Source organism: Aquarana catesbeiana, linkage group LG01 (genome assembly GCF_042186555.1).
Source record: "Aquarana catesbeiana isolate 2022-GZ linkage group LG01, ASM4218655v1, whole genome shotgun sequence".
NCBI lineage: Eukaryota > Metazoa > Chordata > Amphibia > Anura > Ranidae > Aquarana > Aquarana catesbeiana.
In genome coordinates this window covers 222,697,358-222,723,121 of record NC_133324.1, presented here as the reverse complement: position 1 = coordinate 222,723,121, position 25,764 = coordinate 222,697,358, and the positions used below count along the sequence as shown (strand labels likewise).

Sequence of the window (25,764 nt, the reverse complement as noted above, 5' to 3'; positions counted from 1 at the left end):
CACTTAAAAATGTACGTGTTTCAACTTGCATACAAATTCAACTTAAAGTGGTAGTAAACCCACTTTTTCAACTTGTGCCTACAGGTAAGCCTAGAATAAGGCTTACCTCTAGGCACAGTGAATATCTACTAAATTGGTACAGTTTAGGAGATATTCACACTGCATGCAGCCGGTGACGTCACCAATGCATGTGCTCTGAAGGTCCAGCATACCATGCCAGACCTTCAGAGCCCGTGCCGTAGCCGAGGGCTCCCACATGTGATGTCATAGCGGCTCCAGCCACTCAAGTAGCTGGAGGCTGCGAACCTGGAAGGAAGACCGGGGATAATGGAAGCCCTGTCAGCGGTGATAGCATGCTGTGGGCTTCGTTTTAGGGTAAGTCTTGCATAATGTGCTGGCATGCAATGCATAGTAGCACATTTGTCTTACAGGGGAAAGTTTTTTTTTTTTTTTTTTTTTTTTTTTTTCTGCAACAGTTTACTACAGCTTTAAGAACAAACCTACAGAACCTATCTTGTATGTTTGTAACCCGGGGACTGCTTGTACACAGAAAATCTTCCACACATTTAGGTCTCCCTAACATGGGTGATTATGTGCAACAAGAATCTGTAGATTCTTGCAGCTGGGGTCACATGTGTATGTGAACCGCTGCGGCCACCTAGCCTGTACAAAGAAATGACAGACTAACAGCAGTTGTTGCTGTTTGCATATGTCCGCTCACCCAGTGGCCGCCTATGGATAGGGATGGATACATGACTGTGGAGGCATCTGTCTGCATCCAGGGTTACTCATCTGGCCCCAACCGTAGGTGACCGCCATTTGTTACAGGCCTAATGCCCGCAGTTGTCTGCATACACCTGTGATCCTAGTTGAATGAATGCACTGATTCTTACCACTGGAATCAGCTGTACCAACATAATCACCCATGTGAAGGCATACTGCACTGGCTAGTTCAGAAAAATGGTTTAATGAGCAAATATAAAATTGATCACCAACTACTTTCCACCCACATATGCTATTGGACCTTGTCTACTGTGATTGTATTTTGTCCACGCATGGTCTGTCACGATGGGAGTTTAGGATCTGTCAAGTGCTGGGGTTTGTTTCCATCATCCATAAGAACTATGAAAGCAACTTGGATAAGCTGAAAATTCTTAAAGTCTTCAACATTATAAAATAAGTCTAGCTGAATGTGACTACAAACCCCTACAGATATGGTCTGTCATAGAATCCAACCTATACAGACTGGACTGTATAACAAGTTATACTTGTGTTTACATTAGTCCTATATTTAGTCTTTCTGCTAGAGCACATACACACACACCGATTCAACTTATCTGAAAATACAATATAGTTACATAACATTTGTTGTAATCAATCTATTTTATTTGGTCCATAATTTAATATAAGAGGCTTACAATAAAAAAGCAGCTGGTATGAGGCAAGGTTTCTTTTATATTTTACATTTCAATCAATAATTTAATTTTCATAGTGGAATCATATTCTTTGTCCTTTCCTTAGAAACAGATGGTATAATTCCTATTGGAGATGTAATCAAATGGACAGTATTTTCCCCATATAATTCCTGTTCATAGCCAATAAGCTGTCCCCAGAAACCAATATTGGGCTCAATGAAGGGTCTACATTTTTTCAGGTGGATATGTGCTTCCAGCAAGGTCATTGCTCGATGCTTCATTAGATAAGCAAGGCAGAGTGTAGCAGATCTGCTGATACCAGCTACGCAATGTACTAATGTGCATCCTCCATTTGCTTCTATTTCATGGATCTTATCCGCTACAGTTGTAAAGTAATCACGTAAAGGGGTTTCCGGCACATCTTCTAAAGGAACGTGTAAATACTCTGGGACAGGAGGAACACCAACAGGGCCCTCTAAGGTCACATTGATTACACAAGTGATCCGATGTGCATGTAAAAGAGTCCTGTTGTAGGCAGCTTCTTTGTTACTAAGGTACAGGCTCTCTGTTACCTTGCTAAATCTGGGATGAGTTCTTGATCTTCTTTTACTTATTGTAGCGTTCATTATAAAGAGTAAAATTTCTTCTATTCAGCTGTAGAGAAAGACCAAAAATTTAAGTATTTGGGCAACAAACAGTTTCAAGTGCATTTACATCTCATTATTGGTGTACTAGGTTGATGTGCAGTGTTGGTGACAAGTAGTAAGGTATAAAAAAGCCAGAATGTGATTATTTTTCTACTGTTTAAATTTAAATAGCAATACGCCCCAGGTTTAGGTCTTCCAGCACCTATCAGAAGGTGCATACATCTGGAGGCGCCTGCCCCAACAGCTGCAGCACACTAAACCACAGCAGTTTAGTGTGCAGCAGCTGTCTGCAGTGAACAGGTGCTAGGGTGCAGTGTGTTGCGCGTTTCAGCACATCACACAGTTCATTTTTTTGACTCAACTTTAATTAAGGCGTACAAAGTGATACTTCATTCATGTCAATGTACAGCAGAGTGGTGCGCTGCTGTATAGTGGCATGCAATCATGTCCTATACACTGTGATAAAATGCAGCATGTCTCTATGTTATGGCAGCTCACTGTACCGTAGCTCCGGGCTGTGTTTTAGTGTAAAGAGGACACAGAAAACAATTGACTTCTGTGTGTCCTAGCGCTGACCGACGTTCTTCAAGTACAGAAAACTGATGGTCACTGCACTGTATTTGAACTTCCGCTTAGGTACATACCATACCATTTCATGGCTACATTATATCTGGGTATTGCTACAGGCACATATACAACTAAAAGGCTGCTAAGCTGCCGTATTGTATAACAGAACAATGCCAACGTAGTATTTTCGTATTATCGGTCTGCCTGTGTGTTTACTCACTGAAATATTTCTTGTCATTCTCCCATCAGTGTCTAACAACAAGCCAGCAGAGGAACCTGAGGTCTCGTTCTGTAACACAAAAGAGACAGATGTGTATTCATACATGTTTGTGAAAATAAATCCTTATTTTCCATTTAATCTGCAACAATAAATGATATTATCAGCATGTGTCAGATGCCAGTGCTGTGTCCTGCAGCAGCTTCCTGTCAATTCAGAGCAGCATGATGATGTGCACCCTCAGAGAGTGTGTCCTTAGCACCCCGAGTTCACAGAAAGTGGGATGAATGACACTAGGCATCATTTAAAGAGGAACTAGGTGTGAGAAAATTAAAAGTCAGCAACTACAAATTGTATTGTAGCTGCTGACTTTTAGAAAACAGATACTTACCAGGCTGCGTGACTTATTTTCGGGTGAAGCCCTTCTTTAAACCAGAAGAGGACAGGTGCTGGATTGCAGAATGGTGAGCCTGGGGGACAAAACAAACAAAAAAAATTGGACTTTGAAGGTTTTTTTTTTTACATTTGTAGTTTTAAAATACATGTAACTTGGGTGGTGATTTGGGCTACAAACGTATCTTCCTCTCATCATCTTCATTAAATGGGGGGCAGGGGGACTGGTAGTTTGTAAGGCTCCATGTACACGGGACACTGGGGCAAACTCCTCTGAACGAACTTGAAACCAGCGTTTGGAAAGGCCCGTTTTGCCGCGTTTTCATGCCGCGTTTAACCGCGTTTGCGTCTAGAAGCGTTTATTAAGATAACCTCATTAAGACCCCAAGCTCAAAAAACATTGTTATTTAACTATTTCAGCCATTTTGACCAGAGTGAGTAGCAGAAGCAGAGAGAGCAGCTGTATATTTGTATTTGCCTCTATTTTTGTGCTCCTGACGCTGCTCTTGATATGGGTCAAATTCCAATTAAAATTTGGATACAGCAATGCTAGTGGTGTATTGCATTGCATCAAGGGCTATATATGGTCTATGAATCAAGTAATTAAAACATTTTAAACTATTTTTTCTTTAATCGTTTTCCATCATATTTTTGTCTTTTCAGGTCAAAAATATAGGGTACCTTTAAAAACGCTTATAAACAAAAATGCGTCTAAACGCCGGTAACGCGTTTAGCATCTTAAACGTGGAAATCTTCGGCGTCTGAACTCATTTTTTTTGCTTTGTTGAAAAAAAGAGTCCAACTGCCTCTGAACGTACATACGTTTAGCAGCGTCCCATGTACATGGGGCCTAAGGAAGAAAAGATTATTTGTTCATTTAGTTCAGCACACAGGAAGTGATGTGGGACACTGCATTTCTGGCAAGATCAAAAGGTTCTTGCTGAAAATGATAACTAATGCAGCCATGACATCTAATGACTGGTAAGCTGCAATATATTACATTTTTGATTGTGGATTCAAAGATATTATGAATTACCACCAGTATTCAGTCGCCATAGTTAAAGTGGAAGTAAAGGCTAATAAAAGTCTGCCTAAAAAGGTAACTAGGAAAAAAAATTGCAAATAACAAACTATATATATATATATATATATATATATATATATAGGGTGCAACGGATCGTCACCGATCCGTGATCCGTACGGGTCAACCTCCGCTGATCACGGGTGTGCTGCTCCGCGGCCTCGGCCATAGGAAAGGCCACGGCTTCGGCCTAGCTCCGGAGCGGCGGCCATCTTGGTACACCCGGCGGCGCCCGCTGTCTCGTCAGGAAGTGACGTTTCGTCGCTGCCATCTTGCTACACCCCACACTCTTGCACAGTACTGTAATGAGAGAGTGAAAAGGAGGCAAGTGGACATCTTATTACACCCACCGGAGTTTTATATTTAACAGCTATTTTCAACACAAAACGGAGCTTATATGCATAAATACAATATTTGTAGATCGGACAGAATGTTTCAATGTAAAATTTTAAAAGCAGCAGCAAACCTGCTGACCTTACATGGTTGCTAATGTGACAGAACACCTCTGATTTTCACATTTAATGTTTTATTTATGCATATAAGCTCCGTTTTATGTTGAAAATAGCTGTTAAATATAAAACTCCGGTGGGTGTAACAAGATTTGTCTTTTTTTTTTTTTTTTGCTGATCTGAAAATGATCCGATCCGTGACTCTGATCCGAGGATCGATCCGATCCGTGAGTTTTTTGATCCGTTGCACCCCTAATATATATAGCGACACAAGCCATATTGGAATATAACACTATTAAAAATAACCTTTTCTTTTCAATCCACAGCTCTGTAATTTTCTGTAAAATGCAATATGGCAACTTGGAGGTATTCTGTATACAGATGGTGTGCAGGTCGATCCCAGAAATGTAAGAAATGTAAGTGTTATGCAGCGTACGCACGAGTGGACTTTGACCTGACTGGTCTGACGGACCGAGTCCGGCGGACAATCCGATCGTGTGTGGGCTTCATCGGACCTTCAGTGGACTTTTTCTGTCGAAAGTCTGACGGACTTTAGATTTGGAACATGCTTCAAATCTTTACGTCGTAACTCCGCCGGACCCAGAAATCCGCTCGTCTGTATGCTAGTTCGGACACAAAACGACGCTGGGCAGCTATTGGCTACCGGCTATCAACTTCCTTATTTTAGTCCGGTGTACGTCATCATGTACGAATCAGTCGGACTTTGGTGTGATCGTGTGTAGGCAAGTCCGTTTGTCAAAAAGTCAGTCGGAAGTCCGTCAAAAGTCTGTGGAAAGTCCGTCGGACCAGTCCGGTCGAAAAGTCCGCCAGTGTGTACACGGTTTAAGTGTTTCTGCTTGTGTTATTGGCCCACTGATTTTTCCAGAAGTCTGCACTAAAGATACAAATCATAATTTTGGCATCTTCTGCAACAAACATTTCATTCTTGGTGAAATACTCCCAAAGGGTTAATCACATCTAAAGTGATTCAAACCCTGCCACTTTCCTCATTCGAACCCTGCAAGTGCAGCGGCTGATTGACAATTATAGTACAGCATGAGTTAATTGTATCCAAATCATTAACAAAAAATAGGTGCATTAAAGCGGAGTTCCACCAAAAAATGGAACTTCCGCTTTAAGGGAGGTGACCCTCTGACATGCCACATTTTTTTTTTCAGAGGGTCCCAGCTCCCACTTCCTCTCGGCGCACCGCGGCACCGGAAGGGAGCTCACCTCTCCCCCCTCCCTCTCGGCAATCATCTGGGACACGTCACAGGTCCTAGATGATTGCCCGACCAGTCACAGTGCGCGGCGCCCAGTTACAATGCAGCCGCCACAGAGAGAAGGGGGAGACGAGCGGGGCTTCGTTCCCCTGCATCACTGGACCCTGGGACAGGTAAGTGTCTGATTATTAAAAGTCAGCAGGTGCAGTATTTGTAGCTGCTGACTTTTAATTTTTTTTTTTTAGCAGAACTCCGCTTTAACATATTCTGTTGAAAAAAATGATATGTATAAAAATTGATTAGAAGTTCAGTCTTTTAGTAGTGCAAAAAAATAGCAGGGTTTCAAGTGACTTTGTGCTTGTCCAAAAGTGACTTGTGCCTATGTAGCAATTTATGTGACTACCGTGCTCCCCTTCAGTTCCCCACTCACCAGATCCCTGCACCCCTGCAGGGGTAAATTGCATACCGTGAGTGTGGCAGCAGTCCTCAGGGCAATCACCTCCTCCTTAGCTCAGCACTTAACAGGGTATCCAGATCCTTGAGCTTCTCCAGGGGTAAGCCGTTCCCAATAGATTGGATTTTAGTAGTTACCTCCTCTGTGGTAAACCACAGGTTACCCTCATGGACAAAAGAGATGGGCACTCGTGTAAATCCGGATCATTTTATTAAAATGTAAAGTTTAAAACCACCACTTAGCATATTCAAGTGTGCATAGCTTGGTTGCAGTACAAACCGGCATGCGTTCCACTGACCGGAGCTCCGCAACCGGAAACGACGTGAGTATGTACCAAGCTCTGCCTTACGCGTTTCGTTATAGGACGTCTTCTGAGACGGTGCCATCTTGGTACACCTTACGCCTATTATAGTGAGCAGTCATGCCGGATCCACCCCCCATAGGCGGGTTCGCAAATCGGGATATTTAGTTGTCATGTGTGTATTATGCAACCCCTGTGTCGGATTATCATGCACATCCCATAGCATGGCCTTATAGATCCCGGAGAGTACTGTTTTGCTGCATCTCCTCAAACAGTCCACTCTCCATGGAGATTAATGTACGCTCGAGTTTTACGTCTCCCGGTGGTCGAATTTGGTATTTACGCCCTGCAGTTGCGCTCTCTATTACAATACAGATATTAACAAGTAAAATTCAAAAAACCTCAAAAAGTTCAAAACCATTCTAAAATCACGATGTACCCAAGTCAAAGAGGAAAGAATGTTATTACTGATGGTCCTATTGTTATAATTCTATATGCATTAGCCCTGCCAGACAGCTGAGTGGCACATATCCTGCTTTTATTATTACCACACAGACATTGTCAGACAGGGCCAGCAATATGCTAGTGACCTACATAAAGGGAAAGTTACAACTCCTTCAGAGGAAAAAAAAAAAAAGGACGTGTGTGTTTATATATGCATCTCATTGGTTGATGGATATAAAACAACTGAGGTCTATGTCGAGGTTGAGGCCCCCAGGCACCAGAGACCCCAATCTATATATCCACTTAGTCTCGTTCTGTGAAACCAGGATTTTCTTATTACCCCCTCTCCAATTTGATCTATTCCATAGAATATCAATCCTGTGGGGTCCCTGTGATGTACTTCTTTGAAATGTCTGGAAAGGCTGTGTTTTGGGAACCCCTTATGTTATTAATGTGTTCCCTAATTCTCACACATAGGGGCCGAGTAGTCCTACCTACATATTGAAGGTGACACAGACATTCAATGACGTATGTGACATGGGTGCTTTTGCATGTAATCAGCTCCCTTATTTGGTATTCTTTGTTGGAAACTCTAGATTTAAATGACTCTCTTTTCCGCAGTTGCTTCTTGCTCACTCTACATGGAAGGCATTTCTGGCATCTGTAGAATCCCTTCATTTCTGAGAATATTTTGACAGGTTTTTTTGGGAGGAAAAATCGATCACATTATGGACTAGATGGTTTCTAAGAGTGGGAGCTCTTCTGTACACAAACCTGGGTTTCTTTGGTAGAATTTTAGATAGAACCCTGTCTTCTTTCAGGATGGGCCAGTACTTTCTAATGATGTGCTCTATAGCTTGTTTTTGTGTATTAAACACAGTGATATAAGCCACATCGGTATGGTTTTCTACTTTGTCTTTTTTGATCAGTAATGTACTTCTGTCCACTTTCTGTATTTCAGTTTTCAGCTTGACTATGTTCTTTTCTTTATAGCCTTTTTCCTGAAATCTTTTAATGAGAAATGTTGGCTTGTGTTTCACCGTCTGACAGTTCCTTCGGAGTCTTAGCAGTTGGCCTTTGGGGATGTTCCCCTTCCACTTGGGGTGATGGCAACCTGAAGATGGTATAATCCATTGCGATCTGTTTTGAAAAATGTCTTTGTATACAGCTCATCCCCTCTCTTGAAAATCTGTAAGTCTAAGTAATCGATCTGTTGGTAATCCCATTTCCCAGTGAAAGAGATCCCATATTTCTTACAGTTAATTCCCCTGAGGAACTCCTCAAATGACTCCACTTTTCCTTCCCATAAGATAATTAGATTGTCTATGTATCGTCAATACAATTTAATTTGGGGTATTTTCCTGTCATAGATGTATTTTTCTTCCCACATGTTCATAAAAAGGTTGGCTACACTGGGGGCATAATGTGTCCCCATAGCCACACCTTTAGTCTGAATGTAATAATTTCTGCTATACCAGAAATAGTTACTTTCCATAGCTAATTGGATACCTTCAAAGATGAAACCTATTTGTTCTTGCCTCATTTTTGTGTTTTCACGTAATGCCTTCTCTACTCCTTCTAAGCCATCTTTTTGTAAAATACTGGTATATAATGAGCGGACATCTATTGTGGCAAGTAAGCAGTTCTCAGCACCTTTGATATTTTGTAGTTTCGTTATTAATCGTGTGCTATCTCTAAGGTACGATTTCCCTTTTAGTACCAATGGTTTTAGGAATTGAGGTATTCCCCTAACCGGGAGAAGAGTGAGTTAATTCCGCTAATAATCGTCCTTCCTGGTGGCTTGTCTACGCTCTTATGGGTTTCGACACATAATATATTACGGGGGTCTTCGTGGATTCTGATAGTAGTCAGCTTCTTTCTTGCTTAGTATTCCCTTATCCTTCCCCTTGTTTATATATGCTTTCAACTTCTTTTTGTAGCATAGTTTGGGGTACCCTTTTAGTTTCTTATACGTGTTCTCCACTTTCAGTAGATTCTCCATTTCTTCTTCATAGTCTTTTTCATTTAATATAACTAATCCCCCGCCCTTGTAGGCCGGGCTTATCACCACCTCTTTTTCCCCTATTTATGTAATGGTTTTCCAGATATTCATGTTTTTAGATCCCCTCCTTTCCAGTTTCTTCAGATCATCTTCTACCATCTTCTTAAAGGCTCCAAGACATTGACTCCCAGGGGTCTTGGGGTTGAAATTAGTTTTATTCTTAAGTGTAGTTTGAATGAATCTTGATTCTTCCAGTACTTGTGTCTCCATGCAGTGCAAAATGTTTCTTCAAGGTTGATGTACGCTTCAAATTTATCTAATGTTTTGGCAGGTGCAAATTTCAAGCCCAGATCCAGAACTTGCATTTCTTAGTCTGAAATGGTCACTACTAAAATTATATATTCCCTTTCCTAATATTCTCGTCGCCTTTTTCTTCTTCCCTCCTCCCTTTCCTCCTGTCTGTTTCCTCTTTCCATATTTCTTTGTGTTTGTCCCATCTCTCTTTCTTGATTGTTGATCCATCCATTCCTCATGCCGGTCTCTCGTCTCTGATAAGGTGGATGTCTGTGGTATCCTAAGGGTCCTTGGTCTCTCTCCATATCCCTGGAACGGTCTTCCCATCTCTGAGCACCTCCTCTGTTCATATATATATATATATATATATATATATATATATATTACCGGGTGTTGGGTACATATATGTGAAACACACTACCACACACACCATTACAATATCTACGAGGGGGTGTTATGTATATATAATAATAATAATGCCATCAACCAATGAGATACATGTATAAACGAGTTGTAACTTTCCCTTTATGTAGGTCACTAGCATATTGCTGGCCATGCTCGACAAGCTCTGTGTGGTAATAATAAAAAGCAGGATATGTGCCACTCAGCTGTCTGGTAGGGCTAATGCATATAGAATTATAACAATAGGACCATCAGTAATAACACTCTTTCCTCTTTGACTTGGGTACATCGTGATTTTGGAATGATTTTGAACTTTTAGAGGTTTTTTTAAATTTTACTTGTTAACCTCCCTGGCGGTATTCCCGAGTGTGGCTCGGGGTTAAAATTCAGTACCATTAGCGGTAACCCCGAGCCACACTCGGGATCGCATTGCAGGATCCTGGGGCGGCTTTACTTACCTTGTCCCCGGGATCCTGCGATGTCACCCGCAGTGTCCGAGGGCTCCGTCCTCCTCCGAAGCCTCTCCGTGCCGGGCTCCGTTCCCTGCGAGCGGCGCGACGCACGGGGGCGGAGCCTGGCGGCAAATTCAAAAAAAGTAAAAATCATAATACATACAGTACTGTAATCTTACAGATTACAGTACTGTATGAAATGATTTCACATCCCTTTTGTCCCCAGTGCTTTGTCCCATGCCCTGCATGCAGTTTTACATGATATACACTGTTCTTTCTGCCTGGAAACTGGAGATTGTCCATAGCAACCAAAAAGTGTCCCTTTACGTCAAAAGTGGCTTTAGACCAGCTAGAATACAGCGATAGTAAATTAGAACACTTGCAGAATTGAGCGATAGTGAATTGTGGGGAAATTTATTTTATTACTATTTTTTTTTTTTTTTTAATTATTTATTTTTATTTATTATATTATAATTTATGTTTTTGTGTTTCAAACTTTATCATACCCGGGATATCTACTAGACTCTGGTTTGGACAGATTTAAGTGTGTTATTGTTAAGATTTACAGACCTACAATATAAAACGCCAAATTTCCATGCAAAATAATTGTACCGCTTTCAGCACCTAAAATCCGAAATAATCATACCGCCAGGGAGGTTAATATCTGTATTGCAATAGAGAGCGCAACTGCAGGGCGTAAATACCAAATTCGACCACCGGGAGGCGTAAAACTCGAGCGTACATTAATCTCCATGGAGAGGGGACTGTTTGAGGAGATGCAGCAAAACAGTCTTCTCCGGGATCTATAAGGCCATGCTATGGGATATGCATGATAATCCGACACAGGGGCTGCATAATACACACATACACACATGACAACTAAATATCCCGATTTGCAAACCCGCCTACGGGGGGGTGGGGGCTGGGGGGGTGGTTCCTGCATGACCGCTCACTATAATAGTCGTGAGGTGTACCAAGATGGCACCACGTCAGACGTCGTCCTATGATGAAACGCGTAAGGCGGAGCTTGGTACGCACTCATTTCATTTCCGGCTGTGGAGCTCCGGTCAGTGGAATGCACGCCGGTTTGTACTAAAACCAAGCTATGCTAGCTTACACACTTGAATATGCTAAGTGGTGTTTTTAAACTTTAAATTTTTTAATAAAAAAATCATCCGTATTTACACTACGAGTACCCATCTCTTTTGTCCATGAGAGTAACCTGTGGTTTGCCACGGAGGAGGTAACTACTAAAATCCAATCTAATGGGAACTGCCTACCCCCGGAGAGGCTCAAGGATCTGGAGACCCCATTACGTGCTGAGCTAAGGAGGAGGCGATTGCCTTGAGGACTGCAACCACACTCACTGTATGCCATTTACCCCTGCAGGGGCGCAGGGATCTGGTGAGTGGGGAACTGAAGGGGAGCACGAAAGTCACCTAAATTGCTACATAGGCACACTTATGGACAAGCACAAAGTCACTTGAAACCCTGCTACATTTTTGCACTAGACTGAACTTATAATCAATTTTTATACATAAAATTTTTTTCAGCGAAAAGAAACTTTCAACAGAATATGTTAATGCACTTATTTTTTGTTTATTAATGATTTGGATACAATTAACTCTTGCTGTACATTTATGATATAGCTGTTGAGAAGAACTGTTTAGGATGAAATTTGGTTATAATTGCTGACTGGGTGAGAACACTCATTATTGCACTAAGCACATTCACTTTCACATTGCAAGCTGATAAACCAGTTTGCAATCAACACTATTATTAGGGCTTTATCTGTATAAACTTGCCTTAAACACAGGGTGAGAACACCCGTTAGGATATCTATTTTATTTTGAGTTTAGCACTCACTACTTATTCTTTAACCACTTCAGCCCCGGAAGATTTGGAGACCACAGCGGCAGCCTGCTCACTCCCTGGCTGCCTTACACTGAGCCCTTCCCCACTCTCGCCTTACATGATCAATGTCCTCCAGGCTGGTCCTCCTCCAAAGTCAGGGCAGCGCGTCTCTATGCCAGGCCGGTGGAAGGGAGGCAGAGCAAGTCGAGGACAAGAGGAGGAGGTTATATTTTTCTCCTCCAACGCGGGGCCTGTACGAGCGCTCCATTTTGACAGGACGGGCATCGAGTGGGATTTCCCAGTGTAAACCGGCCCTGCTCGTAGTGTCCCTTCTGCCTGAAAAATACCGCCATGGCAAACGCGATAGATACGCCCCTGCCTGCACATAATACAAACTGACTGAATTCCTGGAGTTCAGTTTTAAAATCTCAGGTTCCTATCTCACATGCATGAATACACATACTAGGATCCAATTAACCTACCAGCAACTTTGGAGTGTGGAAGGAAACCCGAGTAACTGGAGGAAACCCATGCAAGCACAGGGTGGACAAGCTAACTCCATGCAGATAGTATCCAGACTGGGATTCGAATGTGGGACCTTAGAAAAACAGAAGCACTGCGGAAACTGTTGGCTCTATATAAATTCTTTAGGATTAATAGTATAAAAATTAGAAACACTGGCAGGGAGAGGACTGTCTGCAGGCAGCCATACAATATGGACTCTGACATCTCTATATGCTAATACAAGTGTAAAGGTGGGGAAGGTAAATTAATTCTAAAGGTACAACTAAGTAAAAAAAAAAAAAAAAGTGCACCTGTCACTTTTCAGATAAGCTTACTGTTACATATATAACTAGGTTTAAAACACACCAATAACTTGAAGTACCAAGTTCAAATACTACTTTGTCCACTCCTTCATGTTGGCACATGTATTAATAGTTATTTCTATTGTCTCTCAATAGAAATCTTTTTTTCCTGAAGTGATGAAGCCACTATCTGTACTCATGTCGGGCATTTGAAAAAGAGGTTGAGCTGAGCGAGAACGGGTGGAAATTTATAGACAGCAAAATGAAGCACATGCACTAAATCTGCTCATAGAATAAGAATGCAGAGCATACTGTATAGGACAGAGAAGTACAAAGGAACTTCAAAGAATGACAAATTATATGAAGTAAACATAGATGGTACAGTAAACCTCTCTGTTCAATCCTCCTGGTAGACGGGGTCATGTTGTTCCTTTCAGCTGCACAGTGGCAGTGCAATCTGTAATAAACTTTTCCTACATGGATGTGCTTCACTGCAGAGGTCCATGCCAACTTGTGACCAGCATGGACCTCCACTAACAATCCAAAACACAAGCCAACAAAGGCACAATGACCTGAGCTTTATTACACTGAGCTTGGCTGCCACCTCATTTTTATTTCAAGCTCTTTTAAGTTTTGGCATACTGTATGCCAGCATATATTTATATCAATCTGGCTATGTATTAATAAGAAAAATATGAATTGTAAAAAAAAATGGCCATTTATGTTTATCTGTGTTTTCTAGCCTAACCAAATATAACATATGAAAAATAAATCTTTTCACTATCATGAACATCTAAAGAAAAAGTTTCTGCATCAGGCACATAAAAAGAGCACTTCCTGGGAAAAAGAATATAAGGCTTTTGTGAAACGTCTTCAGCTTGGGAAAAAAGGAGAAAGCACTACATCTGTTTCTCTGTCTCCAGCATCTCAACAGCCTTCGCTGCCCAGGTCGCAAGTTCCCAAGATTACAACAGGCAACTGTAAACCAAAAGGAAACATCACCACCAAAAGGAGAACATGACATTCTGCACCCTCCACAATAAAGCCGCTCATGTGTGTTACTGACAGTGCAAATGTCTGAAATTTCTGCTGTGTAGGTCTGTTCTTACAGGGGTTGATTTACTAAAACTGGAGAGTGCAGAATCTTGTGCAGCTATGCATGGTAGCCAATCGGCTTCTAACGTCAGCTTGTTCAATTAAAATTTGACAATAAAACCTGGAAGCTGATTGGTTTCTATGCAGAGGTGCGCCAGATGTGCACACTCCAGGTTTAGCAAATCAACCCAACTGTCCCTTGCTGGAACGACTTTTAAAATTTGTCTCGCCAAAACTTTTAGTAGTGTTTACTTAATGAACTTGACCACATCTGTTGGTAAAAAACGTGTGCAGCAGCCCCCCCCAAATACTTACCTGAGCCCCATCTTGATCCAGCGATGTGCACAAGAGCAGATGCTCTCTGGGGTCTCTGCCTCCTTATTGGCTGAGACAGCAGTGAGCCAATGAGGAGTGAGCGGGGGCAGAATTGAACAGCACTGTGTGTCTGAATAAACCAGTGTTTCTCAAACTTATTGTCTTATGGCGGACCAAAAAGATCTAAAAGCTTTCACAGCACACGTGAAAGGATTTAACATTTTTTCTGGAGAAAAACGTATTTATTTTTACATATATAAATTTAAAATTTAATGTGAAGGATGTGCCTGCATTCGAGAGCAAATCAGAATGAAGCGATTGTAATCTTCTTTGTAATTTTGCTTGCTTCCTTGCTTTTCATTTAACGGTTTCTCTTTCAAAGTCCCAGCCTTAAAGTGGAAGTCCATGCTAAAACTAAAATCCCTGCATCTATAGACACCTGCGATCTAACACTAACCTATCTAGCCCTGTAAAGAGAAAATGAGTATACATACCTTTTCTGAAGCCGATCTTTTTGCTGCTTACTCCCCAGATGAACTAGGGACTATGGATTATGTGGTGTGCATAGAACAATGCTCATGACCTAAACTAACATACATTGCTCATTCCAAAAAGAAGCGAGGGGGGAAAAGAGAGGTTTGGGAGCTCATGGAACACATTACAAGGAGGAAGAAAAATACATTAAGAAGTTATTTCATGATTATTTCTGGAGAATAAGGATACTGTTTAGTGTCACTAATACTGGGTACACATGGTATGTTTTTGTTTGTTCAGCCCATCGGGGTGAGCGAAAAAAACCTTGCAGATCACCATACTGACACATCCGATGTTAGCGCGGCGATCTCCCCCCCAGCTGAGCTATTGCATTCTGACAGGGGAACTGCCCCCTACCAGAACACAGTGATCAGCGCTCTGATTGGATGCTGGTTTTCCAGTATGCTGGTCTGTCGGATGAGGAGCGGTACACACTGGCCGAAAGTAGAGCTGCACAATTCTGGCCAAAATGATAATCATGATTTGTTTGCTTAGAATAAAGATCACGATTCTCGTGGTGTAACATCATCTTTCACATTATACAAAAAAATTGGGCTAACTTTACGGTTTAGTTTTTTTTTTTAATTCATTAAAGTGTATTTTTTCCAAAAGAATTGTTTTTCAAGGACCGTTGCTCAAATACAGTGTGACAAAATACTGCAACCACCATTTTATTCACTAAGGTCTCTGCTAAAAAAAAATCTATAATGTTTGGCTGTTCTAAGTAATTTTCTAGCAAAATATACTAATTTTAACTTGTATGCAACAAGTGTCAGAAAAAAGTTTAGTCTTTAAGTGGTTAAACTGACCTCATTTACAGACCGAAGATCATCCCTTTGATCTAAATAACTAAATTATTACAATGTTTCTCTTTATCTCCACCTAAGGCCCCTTTCACACGGGACAGATCCGTGTTGATCCGCCCCGTGTTTATCCGCTGCTCAGCGGGGATCGCTCCGCTTTCCCCAGCTGAGCAGGCAGATGACAGGGCGGGACCCGCACACTGTGCAGGGACCGCCCTGTCAGATCTCCGCTCTCCCCTATGGGGGATCGGAGGAACACGGACCGTCTGTCCGTGTTCCTCCGATCCGCTCTGCAGACGGATAGAAAAATAGGATTTTCTTCCGTCCGCAGAATCGGACGAGAGCGGAGGCGGACGACATCGGGTGTTAGCGGATGTACATCCGCTGACACCCGCTATCCCATAGGGATGCATGTATGTCCGTATTTCATCCGAAAACGGATGGATGAAATACGGACATACGGTCCGCATGTGTGAAAGGGGCCTAAGCCAGTAGTTCTCAACTCCTGTCCCCAGGACTCACTAACAGGCCAGGTATTTGTAACTGAAATACATCACAGGTGATATAATTTGCTGCTCAATGATTGCAGTATTCTAGTCTGCATTTCTCCAAGGTAATACTGGCCTCTTAGTGGGTCCTGAAGGCAGGAGTTGAGAACCACTGGCCTAAGCTAAACTTGGCAGGCTGCCTGTTTTTTTTTTTTACTTTTTTTTGACAGCTGTCAGCAGAGAACTCTCTGCACTGAATTGGGAAAATGCTGTGTTAAGATCTCAAGGGGGGGTAGAATTGCGATCTTGATTCTTTAACAATTAATCGTGCAGCTCTAGCCAAAAGTCAGTTCCTGTGGAACCGATCGTTTTAGGACGATTTTCGGCATGGGTGTACCCAGCTTAGAGAGGAACTGCAGTCTGCTCACATAAGTTGTAATAAAAACATCTTTGCTAATCTGAAGCTCCCCTCCAACCACTCCCCATATTATTTTATATATACTGTGATTCTGTACTTGCCAAATATGCTGCAGAAATCTCCCTCCACAAAGTTGGAGCCATTTTAACTATGGGCAGCTGAAGCTGCTGCTGCCTGTAAATGGACGCCCTCCTGTTTTTCGCGCTGCTCTGTGATCGCCGAGTCCTTGGGACCCGACTGATCAAGGTAAAGGGCCAATCACAGCGGGCCCTTTACCACGTGATCAGCTGTCAGCAAGTGGCAGCTGATCACAGAAGTAAATAGAAGCCGCTTATCGTTTTTTTCCCCTCATGCTGTCAGCGTGAAGCAAAGAAGAAAGCCGTTAACAGGCTTCTGTTAGAGGGACATTGGTCCCCTTAGTGCCCTCCAGTGCTGCCAATCAGTGCCCATTACTGCCTCATCATCAGTGTCACCACCCATCAGTGCAGCCTCATCAGTGCCATCCAAGTTCCACATCATTAGTACCACCTCATCAGTGCAGCCTATGGCCTCTTGCACACTGCAGTTTGAAAAAGCTCAGTAAAGCTTATTTTTTTACTGAGTTAAAATACAGACCATTAATTGTAATGTGCCTATGCACACAGGCACATAAACAAGCGCCGTGTATTTTTCAGTATAAAAAAAAAAAAAAAAGAAAAAGAAAAATCTGCATTTTTGGTCAGCAATTTACACCTCATGCGCGCGTATGTGCACATTTGTGCGCAAATGTCCATTAACATATTTAGAACGCGAGAATAAGTTTGCGAGCATGCGCGTGAAAATACGTGCAAATGCATACTAAAAAAAAAAAAACGGCTGAAAACAGGAGTATCATGTGCAAGAGGCCCATCAGTGTAGGAGAAAAGTTTGCGAAATTTTATAACAAAATATGAAAAAAAATTTTCAGAATTTTCTGTCTTTTTTTTGTTTGTTTAGCAAAAAAATAAAACCCCAGCAGTGATTAAATACCACCAAAAGAAAGCTCTATTTGTGTGAAAAAAAAATTATAAAAATGTTATATGAGTACAGTGTTGCATGACTGCGCAATTGTCATTCAAAGTGTGACAGCTCTAAAAGCGGAAAATCAGCCTGGGCAGGAAGGGGGTGAAGCGTATTCAGCATTTACAAACTGTAGCTGAATGGTACTTTAAAAGCTTCAACAAAGCTTGCTGAAATCACTTGGAAGTGCAGTCGCTGTAGACCCGAGGGGAACATGCAAGGAAAATAAAACACAGCATTTTGGCTTGTACATGATTGTATGATCAAATCAGCAGAGCTTCCCCTCATTTCAGATCTACCCCTCAGATTTACAGCGACTGCACTTCCAAGTGCACTTGTAGTGCAGAGTGGATTTTGCCTTTAGCAAATCAACCCCAAAGGATTTTAAAAGACACATATGTGCTGATGATAAAGTGTATGTAACACCCAAATTTTTTTTACTAGTTTTAATTAGAGCATTTGTCCTCTCTCACACGGGCTGCCTGGGGGGGGGGCACTAACAACAAGTGGCTGAGACGCTGTGTGAAACCCTGCCAAGTTGTTATTGCTGTCTGTGTCCCAAATGGGTAAATTCCCCTCCCTATTTGTTTTATTGACCAATGCTGCAAACACAGAAAATAATGGTAAATCCAGCCTGGACACTTGTTTGTGTAGCAATTGTCTGTGAGGTGAATTTCACATCTGCGGCCTGCATCTCTGGCACAGCAAGTAAAAGAAAATCTGTACAATCAGGACACAAGCAGCCTGCTTCCTGGGGGTTCTGGGGCTTACCTGGTGGACTGGGAAGCCTGAGAACCAATCCGGCGGTTCCTGCTGCTGTTAACCAAGATGAGCAGAGGAAAGATGGTCTCCACTCATCTCTATGATCTAGGACAGTGATGGCGAACCTTGGCACCCCAGATGTTTTGGAACTACATTTCCCATGATGCTCATGCACTCTGCAGTATAGTTGAGCATCATGGGAAATATAGTGCCAAAACATCTGAGGTGCCAAGGTTCGTCATCACTGATCTAGGAGAACTGGAGAGACGCCATGACGTCACTTTCAGCCCAATGTAAACAGGACTTTTTTTTTAATACAGCAAGTTCCTCTCACTCTGTCTAGTGCACCTTATGTGACTGGATGACAGAGCCCCATAAAGGGGCCGGGGTGAGGGAACACCACCTGTAAAAGTTGTGGGGTGGCTGCATAGCTGCTGGGATCACTTTTACATTGTGCAAATCACCGGTTCTAACAAATAACGTGATCACTGTTGGAGTGAGGACTGAGATATCACCGCTCCTGTCTGAGGATGTATGTAAACGTATAGCAGATGCGAAGTGGGTAAAACTGATGAATAAATGCTGCATAAAGCATAGGAATCCTTGATTTTGGAGGCATTTCCTCTCACTTCCTGTTTGTCCATGGGACAGGAAATGAAGCAAAATCTCCCCATTGGGGCACCGATAGAAAAAATAAAGCTGACAGGGGCTGTAACCCTTCCTTACTCTATCCAGAATACAAAAAGATCTTGCTTTTTGTTCTCTCATTAAAGGTAAGAGTAGGGTTGCCATGCACCTTGGAATTCTAAATCAAAGACAAAAAACAGAACATTTCATAGCTCAACTCACCAACCAGTTTGCTGACCAACCAAATTAACCTGTCCAACAGTCTGCGTTAAAAACAGGGGGTTTAGTTAGCACGCATTTGCAAACGAATGCGTAAGCTGCAAGGCCTCTTCATGGCACCCTGTGTATGCTTGCAGTCCTAACACTACTGAATTTATGAGTGTCACCACAGTGGGAGCACATGCATTCTAAAGGATAGATGAGGGGCAGGTGGGTCTGGAGGTAGCCCAATCCCCCTTAAAGGAACAGGACAACACTTTTTTTTGTCTTTCATGGGTTTGCCCTTCCATGTGCTGCTTGCTGTGAAGGCCAGTTAGAGGTGGGGACAGGGGCCATTTGTTTGTTACTGGTGTAAATATGGTCAGGGGACACACTGGGAACCTTCGCTGCCCAGTGTGCTCCTGTTCCCTTAAGGGGGATTGGGTTACCTCCAGGCCCACCTTCCCTTTATCTATCCATTAGAATGCATGTGCTCCCACTGTGGAGACACTCAGAAATTCAGTAGTGTTTAGGACTGCAAGCAAAACACAGGGTGCCATGAAGAGGCCTTGCAGCTTATGCATGCATTTGCAAATGTGTGCTAACTAAACCCCTGTTTTTAATGCAGACTGTTGGACAGGTTAATTTAGTTGGTCAGCAGACTGGTTGGTGAGTTGAGCTATGAAATGTTCAGTTTTTTTGTTATTCATGCATTTGCCCTTCCATGTGCTCCTTGCTGTGCAGGCCAGTTATAGGTTGGGGCAGGGGCCATTTGTTTGTTACTGGCAGGCCCAGACTGGCCATAGGGTACATCGGGCATTTGCCCGGTGGGCCGGAGCCGCCGGGCTCAACCTCGGGGCCGCGGTCCGACGCCTGTTGATGACTGGGCCGAACAGCGGGAGGTAAGCGGCGACCGCAGCCTGGAGAGGGTTAACACAGGCCGTGGTCGCTGCTCACCTCCAGCTATGCACCCGTGCCTGTGTCTCCTGTACAGGCTCTCCTGCCCTGCCGACGATGTAATCTATCAGCAGAGCAGGGGCGGGAGGAGCCGGAGATCTGTACACTAAACAGCGTGAGTGCAGGGATCCGTAGTTGCTAGGCAGCAGGTCAGATCCAATTAAAACAGCGATCGCTGTCCTCGCACGCGCGCTGCAGCCGGTGACAGCTAGGTAACGAGGGACGCTGCCAGGGATAGGGACGCTGATGTCATAGAAACGTATGACGTCAGGAGACCCCGCCCACCTAGGTAGATTACGTCCATCCAAAAAACCAAGGGGAGTGAAGGCGAAAGTAAACGTGAGAAATGTAAGTGCATAGAGAGAAGTGAAACCATCAGATCGGTAGTGCATACAAGGAAAGGAAACACAGTAAGGTAAACGAGAAAAGGCAGACCAAGGAGTAACGGAGGACACAGTAAAGTGTCAATAGATAAAGATGAATGGCGGCAAAAAGGAGATAAGAAAGGGGGATATATAAAAGAGAAAAGAAGAGAAAGAGAAAAAAAAGAAAAACGTAAAAAAAAAAAAGACAAAGGAGAGGAAAATACGAGTGAAAAAAAAAAAGGATAAAGCTAGAGAAATCAGAATAGGAAAAAGGAAGAAATGAGTGGGAAAAGGAGACAAATTAAGAGGATAAGATGCAACTGAGTAAAATGTTGGAAAATAAACTGAAAAAAAAACAAAAAAATTACCTAAGTAAGAAAAAATAAAGTGTGAAAAAATAAAAATAAATATAAGAATAATAATACAGTAAATATAAAAATAAAATAAATATAAATAATAATAAAACTGAAAAGAAAGAGAAAAAAAGGGAGAAATAAAAAATAATAATAAATAAACGATAAAAATGAAAAAAACATAAAGAATAAAAAAACGGAAAGAAGGAATAAAGAAAAACAGAGAATGGGAAAACCTAAAATATTATAGGTGAAAAAGGAAGAGAACAATGCCTGGGTGCAGAAGGATCTAATCAATGGTAATACAGGTTCAATATATATATACACATACACGGGGAAGGTACAATTAGAATCATCACAGCATTTAAAGCCAACCCCATAGTTATTTGTAATAAATTCGTCATCAAGTGGTCCCCCGGCCAAAGCAAAAAAGGAAAAAGGAAAAAAAGGGGGAAAAAGAAAAAAAAAACAAAACTCCATGGTCAAAGTGGACTAGATCGATCATAGTTCAAGCCAAAAAATACAGATTAGTATCTTTCATTTTAGAAGCATGAAAATGACAAGTTAGCGTTGACTCCTCCAGGGTGGACCGTGCCAAGGGTATTAATCCAGTAAGCTTCACGTTGAAGCAACAGTCGGTCATGATCACCGTCTCTGATAGGTTGTTGGACATGTTCAATGACCATACCCCTCAGTTCCTGTATTTGGTGTTTGTACTTGCGAAATGCACTGCTACTGGTTTGTTTAGATCTGTCTGTGTGTCCTCCTCTGTTTTAGATAGGGCGAGTCTAATGTCACTCCTGTGCTTTTGAAACCTCCTTTTGAAAGGACCAGTTGTCTTGCCCACATAGGCGAGTGTGAATGGGCATTTAAGAATGTAAACACAGTGGTCAGTGTTACGCTAGAACCACACCCAAAATTTTACAGACAGGCTGTCACAAATGCCACAATTGTAACGTGTGTAATTCCCTTATATGTGGTGAACACTTTACGTACCCACATAAGAGTAACCGTTATCGCATTAAGGAGTACCTGAACTGTAACACTGACCACTGTGTTTACATTCTTAAATGCCCATGCGCACCGTTGATAATTACACACAGACGGCTGGCCTGGCCACTGCTGAATGAGGAGCGGGGGAGGGGGCAGGGCCCAGACTGTCACTCGGGGAGGAGCATTCAAAGGCCACACCACTCCCGGCCAGTTGCTGCGGAGCGACTACACGTGACCGGCGGAGAGCCAGAACCTAGAGGTACAGTGAAAGCCCCAGGGCCCTGAGAGAAAGAGAGATCTACTATACATAGAGAGTAACATACTGTATATAGAGAGATAAAGGGAGACACTATAGAGAGAGCAGGGAGAGTGCTGAGAGCTAACACAGAGAGATCGATTATACATAGAGAGATGTATTGTACAGAAAGATATCCCATGTTGAGAGAGAGAGAGAAGTATACTATACAGAGAGATAGGAGAAAAAGAGAGAGAGAGAGAGAGAGAGAGAGAGAGAGAGAGAGAGAGAGAGAGAGAGAGAGAGAGAGAGAGAGAGAGAGAGAGAGAGAGAGAGAGAGAGAGAGAGAGAGAGAGAGAGAGAGAGAGAGAGAGAGAGAGAGAGAGAGAGAGAGAGAGAGAGAGAGAGAGAGAGAGAGAGAGAGATATCTACTACAGAGAAATAGAGATCCTCATTCTAGAGAGAGAAAGAAATGGAGAGAGATCTACTATGCACAGAGATCCCATATACAGAGAGGGATTGGGAGAGATCTACTGTATAGAGAGGCAGAAATCCAAATCACAGGGAGAAGGGTTTTATAAACAGAGAGATCCACTATTCAGAAATAGTGATCCGATACATAGATAGAGAGAGATTCAGAGAAATCTACTATGCAGAGAGAAAGGGGGAGTCAGATACATGGATATATCTGCTATATAGGGAGAGAGAAAAATACTATATAGTGGTCCCATACAGAAAAAGAGAGATGGGTGAGAGAGAGAGAGAGAGAGTGATCTACTTATATATATATCTGATATATAGGGCTGAAACAACTAATCGATAACTAATCAATTATGAAATTAATTGATTACTATATTCATAATCGATTAATGTGTAAACTTTACATATTAACTAAATTATACATCACACTTTTTTTAAGGTTATTAACCTAAACAATAATTGGCCAACTAATCGATTATGAAAATAATTGTTAGCTGCATCCCTACTGATACATAGAGTGCTTGTGAGAGGGGGATGCTATGAGGCCTGTGTGTCCTCTACCGTCTCTCTGACCCCTCCAACGATATCATCCTATCAGCAGAGTGGGGGGGGGGGGCTGGAGATCTGCACAGAGAGCGGGAGTGCGCTCCAAAGAAGCTGCCAGCAGGACTTTTTCTGACGCCCTGCCAGCGCACCGCTCCAGTGTGAAAGCCCACGGGCTTTCACACTGGAGTGAATGGAGCCACTGTTTCAGGGCGCTTTGCAGTCGCTATTTTTAACGCTATAGCACCTCAGTTTGAAAGGGGTCTAAAATGGGCCATTGTGATTACAGAGAAAAGGGAGGAGGCATGACTGCAAGAGGCACTGTAATGTGGAGCTGTGATAGGTAGGGGCACTGTAATGTGGAGCTGTGATTGGTAGGGGCACTGTAATGTGGAGCTGTGCCTGGTAGGGGCACTGTAATGTGGAGCTGTGATTGGTAGGGTCACTGTAATGTGCAGCTGTGATTGGTAGGGGCACTGTAATGTGCAGCTATGATTAGTAGGGGCACTGTAATGTGGAGCTGTGATTGGTAGGGGCACTGTAATGTGGAGCTGTGATTGGTAGGGGCACTGTAATGTGCAGCTGTGATTGGTAGGGGCACTGTAATGTGCAGCTGTGATTGGTAGGGGCACTGTAATGTGGAGCTGTGATTGGTAGGGGTACTGTAATGTGGAGCTGTGATTGGTAGGGGCACTGTAATGTGGAGCTGTGATTGGTAGGGGCACTGTAATTTGGGGCTGTGATTGCTAGGGGCACTGTAATGTGGAGCTGTGATTAGGGTTGCCACCTGTCCAGGTTTCACCTAGACAGTTCGGGTTTTAAATCATGCGTCCGGGTTTCAGACCACCTAAAACCCGGACACATTATTCAGACTGGACTATGGCTTCACAGCAGGGTTTCTGGCTGCAGTTGTCTAAGCCGAAAGTGTCTGTTACACTCTCTTTCACACTTCTCAAAGGCAGCACTAACATCCCCCCCAGACGGGAGAGGAGGGAAGGCTTGACCTGCTCCTCTTCCTCCCCCCTACCCCTTTGTGTCTGCCCACACTGCAATCCCCGGCGCTGTGCCTCAGGAAAGGGAAGTGGGGGTGGGAAATTTGAAGTCCAGCAGCCTCAGATACATCTGAATGAGAGGTGCTGACTGCCAAGGGGTGAGCGAGCTCATCACCCATCCCTGTCTGTAACTGAAATCTCCCCCCTTCTCCCTTCTGCCTCTAAGTGTGTACACTAAGGTAAATCAGGGTTTTCCGTCCACCCCTTACATCAGAATTCCCTTTTACATTAAAGTCCACAGAGCTCCCCCTAAAGTGTAAGTGGGAACTCTGATGTAAAGGGGGCTCTAGGAACACTACATAAAAGGGAGTACAGGAAACTCTGATGTAAGTGGGGCTCTGGTTACCAGAAACACCTTTACACCAGAGGTCCCCTTTACATCAGAGGGCGCAGTGTTCCCCCTTACATCAGAGTCCTCAGCGTTCCTCCTTAAATCAGGGTTCCCAGAGCATCCCTTATGTCTTCTTTACATCAGTCTGCAGAGTCCCCTCTTACAGTGTAAGGGAACTCTGCGAGTTCAGATGTAAAAGAGAAAACTATGAGGATTCAGAAGAAAAGGGGAACTCTTGTAATTAACTTCATATGATTAGAAATGTTATTTAATCAAAAAATATATGTATAGTTTACACTATAAAAAAAAATTGCTGTGCGCCACTAAAGTGTTCGGATTTGACTTGAAGAAAAGGTGGCAAACCCTAGCTGTGATTAGTAGGGGCACTGTGATGAAAAGGGGGACTGTAATCATTAGTTTCCTTTACAGTGCAGTCCCCTTCATATCACAGTGCCCTATTACATTGCGGACGACCAACTCCATGATTATCCTGTCACCAACTGCCCTCGCGAACAGGCGTTTGCTGCAAAATTGGCTGCTCAGTCTAAAGCGCCCGGGCCTATTTTGTGCCCCAGTCCGGGCCTGGTTACTGGTGTAGACCTTGGAATTCTAAGCAGGATGTCTGAGGGGTGACAGAGGTGCAGTACAGCCCCCTGTATCTCAGTAAGGTCACAATGGTCTAACACTAATAGTAGTAGGCCGAGCCAGTGATGTGAAGATTCCATAGACTAGATTCTCCCTTCTATCCTCAGGTGAGCCCACCCATCCTCACTCACCACATCACGTGACGGCTCCCCCTTCTTCCCGCCAGCGGGGCTAAGTCACGTGAGGTCGTGTTTGTTTTGGTTCCGTACCTCTGGCTGTCACGCGCCGAGAGGGGGGCGTGTCGCTCGGCTGTGTCCCCGCCCACTCCGGAGCTGTAGTCTATGGGGATAGTGGCCGCTCCTCCTCCAGCGGGCTGGTGTGTCTGCTCTCCGCCGTGCCTTGTCTCTCCTGTCCGCAGATCAGCCCGGCAGGTCCCGGAGATATGAGTAATTCAGGATCCGTCCTCCCGGGCACCCCTGCCAGCCCCGGCCCTGACACCTACAAAGGATGGCTCTTCAAATGGACCAACTACCTGAAGGGTTACCAGAGGAGATGGTTCGTGCTGAGCAATGGGCTGCTCTCCTACTACAG

The 25,764-nt window shown here is 43.2% G+C and overlaps 2 protein-coding genes across 2 annotated transcripts in view; one reads left to right on the top strand and one right to left on the bottom strand.

Annotated features, from left to right (window-relative positions):
- Positions 1 to 1,364: 1,364 nt before the first annotated feature.
- Positions 1,365 to 25,520, bottom strand: DUSP18 (dual specificity phosphatase 18). The gene is made up of 4 exons (XM_073625285.1): positions 25,365 to 25,520; positions 3,238 to 3,316; positions 2,850 to 2,918; positions 1,365 to 2,069 (listed from the first exon to the last, which is right to left on the bottom strand). The coding sequence occupies exon 4, from the start codon at positions 2,039 to 2,041 to the stop codon at positions 1,487 to 1,489; it is 555 nt and encodes a 184-aa protein (XP_073481386.1). The 5' UTR covers positions 2,042 to 2,069; positions 2,850 to 2,918; positions 3,238 to 3,316; positions 25,365 to 25,520; the 3' UTR covers positions 1,365 to 1,486.
- OSBP2 (oxysterol binding protein 2) overlaps positions 25,463 to 25,764 on the top strand; it is a 391,235-nt gene continuing 390,933 nt past the window's right edge. Inside the window, exon 1 of the mRNA XM_073625242.1 lies at positions 25,463 to 25,764. Coding sequence (XP_073481343.1) covers positions 25,616 to 25,764 — 149 coding nt within the window. The 5' untranslated portion in view covers positions 25,463 to 25,615.